Source organism: Vulpes vulpes, chromosome 4, assembly GCF_048418805.1.
Source record: "Vulpes vulpes isolate BD-2025 chromosome 4, VulVul3, whole genome shotgun sequence".
Classification (NCBI taxonomy): Eukaryota; Metazoa; Chordata; class Mammalia; order Carnivora; family Canidae; genus Vulpes; species Vulpes vulpes.
Window position 1 is genome coordinate 130,207,178 of NC_132783.1, and position 6,000 is coordinate 130,213,177.

Below are 6,000 nucleotides of genomic sequence, written 5' to 3' on the forward strand. Positions count from 1 at the left end.
TTTCCTACCTGGAAAATACGGATTATAAAAGTGAAAACAGGGGCAGCCCTGTTGGCGCAGCGGTTTAGCGCCACCTGCAGCCCAGGGTGTGATCATGGAGACCAGGGATCGAGTCCCATGTCGGGCTCCTTGCATGGAGCCTGCTTCTCCCTCTGCCTGTGTCTCTGCCTCTCTCTCTCTCTCTCTGTGTTTCTCATGAATAAATAAATAAATAAATAAATCTTTAAAAAAAAAAAGTGAAAACATGGGCTTAGCGCAGAACTGAACATAAAAACCAGTAATTCAGGAGGGGCCCTCTGTCACAGTCATGCAGCACACAAGCCCATGAGTTTGGGGATTCCAAATCAGCTGTGCTCTGATCAACTAGAGAGGAAGTGGTCATGATCTTAATTCCTACGAATTAAGATCCAGCCCTGGCCCCCCTCCTCACCCCATGTTATTCTTCACCATTTTGAAAGCACTTCCACCTTATTCTCCTGTGAGCTCTCTGAAACAGCCTTGGTAGATAATCAGGGCCGCTGTCATCCCCATCTTACAGCTGAAGCCACGGAGGCTTTGGGAAGTACAGGGGCCTGCTTGGACCCCCTTAGGACAACGACACCAGCTAACAGTACAGAGGACTTCCTGGATGCCGGGCATTGTGTGAACACAGCCTGAGCATGACCTTACCTTGTCTTACGTTAACTGAGTGAGCTCTGTGGCGTTATCCTAATTTACAGAAAATAACTAACTTTGGTAGGTGTAACGAACACATTGATTACGTGCACTATAAAAATGATGAGACCTGAATGAGTCTATTCCTGCCCTCTGCCTGTTGTCCGGCGCTGCCCTCTTCCCCTGCAGACACGTCTTCCACTTTACTGCCTCTCCATTCAGCGGTGTCTGTTGTTTAACTTGTCAGGTTTGACTGTTGATGTCTGTATTTCCTAGAAATTCTCTTAGGTTCTTTTTCCATAGTTTTCCACCACTGAGTGCATTAAAACTCAAGGCTGTAGTTATTAGGATCAATATGAGTCTTAGAAGCATCACTTCCTGTGCTTTTAATTGTATCATCCCAGACTTCTTTTCTTTTAAAGTCTCTCATTTTAATCTTTCATCTTTTGTAAAATTTTTTCTAGTTTAGAGTACTCCAAAGCTGTTTCCTTCTTTTCTAAACAAATATTTAGCAGTGTTAGTTTAACAGATAAAATACCCCAAAATACAATGTTGCCCCTAAAAATAAGTTGAAATGATATGTACCCTGGTATTATATTTATGAAAGCTCCAGAGATCCAGGGTTTTGTGTTCTTGAAGTGAATTATGATCTTGCATGGGGCCTTGCCCATAGAAAGGCAAACAGAAGTATTTCTTTCATTGTCCAGGAGTAGCCCTGCCTGTGACAGGATGAAATTGGGTAGGACTCCAAGTGTCTAGCTTGGCTGTGTGTCTAGAGTATGGCCCACGGACTGACACAGGTAGAGCACAAGGAGGAACAGGGTTTCCTTCTGAGGGTGGTACAGGTGATGGATTCAGTTTAACTGTTCAGTTTCAGATTCCTCACTGTAGACATTGTTTATGTGTTATAAAGAAACTGGGCAGTGGTGGTCACTGTCCTAGAGAGTGCTTTCTTCGAGGGCAGCTGGTGTGCTTTCCAGCCTAGTTTCCACTGTGGGGTTTCTTCTTAATATATCACTGACCTTTTACCTTAGAAAGCATCCACTGTCCACACTGGGGCATGAACACCCAAACTTGGAAAGCTTTGCACATGCACAGTTTCACAGCATTGTTTAATATTGTATTTTAAGATTGGATATCCCGAACAAATCCTAGAGCGATACACTCTGATCTGAAGAGGAGGAAATTACAAAGCCATCCCTGCAGAAAGCAAGGTGAGAGAAGGCCAGGGACAGTTTCTCAAGGTGTGTAGATTCCCCACCGGTAAAGATTTATCCTAAAATGCAGAATCGTTAACTTTAAGTTCTTGATTTTGGTGATGATTTTGTCAGTGTTTTTACATGGCAATAATTATGTTCATTTGATGAGTATCAAAGTCTAATTAACAAATTATGGGATCCCTGGGTGGCGCAGCGGTTTGGCGCCTGCCTTTGGCCCAGGGCACGATCCTGGAGACCCGGGATCGAATCCCACGTCGGGCTCCCGGTGCATGGAGCCTGCTTCTCCCTCTGCCTATGTCTCTGCCTCTCTCTCTCTCTCTCTGTGACTATCATAAATAAATAAATAAAAATTAAAAAAAAAAATTAATTGTAGCAGAAGTGGGAGTGGCATTAGTTGGTGCTTATAGCCTTTGCTGATCTCTTTCACAGCCTGACTGGTTGGAGCAACCACCTCAGCACCCCATCTCCATTTGTTTCTGTCTACCTTGGAGAGACCGCCTACCCTCGTGGTTAAAATATTATTCTTTATTATCCTTCAATCTCAAGTTTTTGTTTTACTAGCTGTTTTGCTTTTCACCACAGTGTGCATTCACACAACTCTGTGGTTGGAACTTTTCCACAGTTCTATGTGCAGCCTCTCCTCCTTGTCCTAGAGGTTCCTGTTATTTTTTAAAATCAAGAGGTGGCCAGAATTCCGTTTCCTTCCGTCACACTGACAGGGCAGAAATTATTAAAAACCATATCCAAGACCTTGTGATTCAAAGATCAGGTAAGGGCCACCTGGCTGGCTCAATTGGTGGAGTGACTCTTGATCTCAGGGTTGTGAGTTCGAGCCCCATCTTGAATTGCAGAGATTTCTTAAATCTTAAAAACTTCAATTATTAGGTAAAATGTGACTCCCTCAGATTTGATGATAAAAGTCAGAATAAACAAAAAAATAATTATAGATGACTTAGTCCCATGTAGCTTTGTCCTTTTCCCTTGAAAGGTTCTGGTGCTCCATGTCGCCTGCAATGTACAAAAAATCACATTAGTGCAGAACTTTCGCCTCAATCAAAACAGGTATGTATAGAGTACGAGAGAGAGGAGACCGTGGTGAGTCCCTGGACGGTACCTTCAGACATCCGTACGGTTCTTTGCGAGAGTCACAGTTCCCTTCTACAAGTAAGCATTGTTCCAGATTTAAGTTTGCTTAGTGATTTCTCTGTGTTCTCCAGTTGTTACTATTTTTTGTTTTTTGTGAAATGTGGAGATACTGCAAGATTGAAGTAGTAATTCAGAGCATCTGTACTTTTGGCTTAGTACTGTAGCATTTATCTTTCAGAATTTTCCTTGAATTTGTATTAAAGAATATCAAAAAAGAACAGATATTTCTATTACAAGCATAAAAATCCATTGTGTCCATTCTTCAGATCTGGTGCCAGCATCTAGTTGTGTCAGTTTGTTGTCAATCTAGATGTGCTGGGCAACCACTGCCCTGGTGTGCTTCACCAGTTGATGGATGAGCAACTCTAGAATCTTTGGAAAGCTTAGTTCATGTTCCATTTATTTTTTCTCAGGCTTGGACCACAACTTACTACGTTTCTTAATTTGATAGGACTTGTCAGCAACTGAAGAAGAGCGAGAGCCTCCTTTTGGTGGCATCGACAATGTGTCTGAGAGTACTGGCAGCATCCTCAGCAAGCTTGACTGGAAGGCCATTGAAGACATGGTGGCCAGCGTGGAGGACAAGAGCCTGTCTGTCCACTGGGCCTTGGGCCTGTAAGATCCAAGTATCATTCTGTTTCCAAGCAAAGGCCAGCAGCTCAGTGATAGTAGTCCTGAAAGATTTGTGTGTTTAAGAGAGAAGCAGTGAAGGAAGCAATGTGAATAGACCACCTACAGCCATATTATTACCTGGATTAGCCATTTCAAGAGGGAAAATAAACACTTCTCAATAATTTTGCCTTCATAGGGAAAGGGTTGTTTAACTATAGATCATTACGTGCTTTTGGATTTATCTTTATACACAATTTTTAAAATGACTTGAAAGGTACTTTTCATTTTTTTCAAGTTTATATATTTAAGTTACTTTCAATAAAAATCTTTTGTTTTGTCTCCTCCTTTACTACCCCATGAGTCTTATATGGATAAATCTGCTGGAAAAAAAGAATCTTTCATTGAGGAAAAGAAAGTCACAGTGTCACCCTAAGATTCGATAATGAACTCCATTTTATAGCATAGCCTAAAATTCACTTGGGTAAACCTGGCCCAGGAGCCAAAGAAACCAGGCACTTTCCAGCAATGCTGGACTTTTAAATAAGCCAGACCTATCCTGCACCCTGCAGCCTGCAAAGCCTTGCTTTGGGTGAGAAATAGGATTACTGATTCCAGAAGGCTACATGACCATGGTGTGGAGACCTGGGTAGTTTCTGGTGTTGTCCCAGTATCATAATTTGGGAGATAATTTTTATGAGAAGAAACTCATCTTTTTAAAAAAATCACTCACTTGTCAATTTTTGATGTAGTATCAAAGAATAATATTGTCTGAAAAAGCTGTTAAATATACCTCCTTTTCCAACCACATACCTGTGTGGGGCCATATTGTTTTCATGTACTTCAACCAGAACAACATCCTGTAACAGGCTGAGTGCAGAAGCAGGTATGAGAATTTGGCTGTCTTCCATTAAGGCCATACTTTAAAGAGATCTGTAAAATTATAAAACAAAGCCACTCTTCTAGTTTTATTTTGGAAAAGAGTTACTTTTGTAAAAATGTGTTACAAACATTGAACAGGGTGGGGTGGAGGGCACTTGGGTGTTTCAGTCAATTAAGCGTCTGACTCTTGCTTCAGCTCAGGTCACAATCTCAGAGTCCTGAGATTGAACCCCACGTTCGGCTCTGCATTGGGCATGGAGCCTGCTTGAGATTCTCTGTCGCCCTCTCCCTCTGCTCCTGCTTGTGCATGTGTGTTCTCTCTCTCTCTCAAAAATTAAACATTGAGTGGGTCATTGTAATTAAAAATATTTAAGCATTTTTCTCAGTTTTAATTTCTAACATGATAAATATTCACAGATATATCCACACATAAACAAAAGCTCTTTAGGACCCTCAATAATTTTTGAGTATAAACAGAACACAAAGTTTGAGAGCTGCTGCGTTAGGGCTAACAACGTGCACCCTTCACTTACCAACTTGACATTTCACACGACTTCAGAAACAAAGGGGTTTTTACAAATAGTATAATCCCTTTTACCTGCCTGCTCCTGTTCTGATTTAAACATTCAGTTGTCTTTTAAGGCAAGCATCATTTCCAGTGCTTTTTCATGTCTTCCTGTAGTTTCATATGTCTATCTCGTATTTCCCTTCAGCCTGAAGATCATTAGCATTTTTTTCTTTTTTTAAAGATTTTATTCATTCATTCATTCATTCATTCATTCGAGAGAGAGAGAGAGAGAGAGAGAAAGAGAGGCAGAGACACAGGCAGAGGGAGAAGCAGGCTCCATTCAGGGAACCTGATGTGGGACTCGATCCTGGGTCTCCAGGATCAGGCCCTGGGCTGAAGGCAGCACTAAACCGCTGAGCCACCTGGGCTGCCCTCATTAGCATTTCTTATATATAATACAGATCTCAGGCAACTAATGCTTTCAGGTTTCATTGATGGAACTGTATATTTTTTTTACCCTCATTATTGAAGCGTATTTTTTGTAGCCCTTACTTTAGGGCATGATCTTCACTTCTAAGATGGGCCCTTCTGGTGTCGAGCCTGGATGCCTAGAGGATTGAGGAGGTGCTAGGAGGAGCCCCAGCAGGGCTCAACCTCTGCTGTGTCTGCTGGCTCTCAACCTTGTAGTAACTACTTGCTGGTTCTCCTCAGTACTCCTTACCAATACGAGCAGCTCCCCCTCATCCACACACAGGCCTCTGGGGATCCTCTCTGTGCAGCTTCCTTCTCTGTTGCCTTGCCCTGTAGGTTCCAGCCACTGTTACCACTCTAACCTCTGCTCTCTGCCTCTTCAGCTTAGTAGGATCACAGTGATGTGCTTGGACTCTAGCTCATTATGTTGGAGTCATCAGAATCCTGTCCTTAAGTAGACAGTGAGGCATTTGGAGGCTTACCTCATGAGTATCCCTTCTCTCTGGGATC

At 42.3% G+C, this 6,000-nt stretch overlaps 1 protein-coding gene across 37 annotated transcripts in view; it reads left to right on the forward strand.

Moving 5' to 3' along the window:
* The window catches only part of CPLANE1 (ciliogenesis and planar polarity effector complex subunit 1), a 138,651-nt gene extending 134,675 nt beyond the window's left edge, over positions 1-3,976 (forward strand). For 35 of the 37 annotated variants that reach the window (XR_012001297.1, XR_012001286.1, XR_012001291.1 and 32 more), the window contains 3 exons: positions 1,785-1,868; positions 2,863-3,038; positions 3,472-3,976. Coding sequence is in view for 21 of the 37 variants with exons in the window: in XM_072757077.1 (XP_072613178.1) it covers positions 1,785-1,868; positions 2,863-3,038; positions 3,472-3,639 (428 nt within the window). In the remaining 16 variants the exon portion in view is untranslated. Of the gene's footprint in view, positions 1-1,784; positions 1,869-2,840; positions 3,304-3,471 lie in introns of those variants that run through there. The other 2 variants (XR_012001285.1, XM_072757081.1) reach the window with 2 other exon arrangements.
* The last annotated feature ends 2,024 nt before the right edge of the window (positions 3,977-6,000 follow it).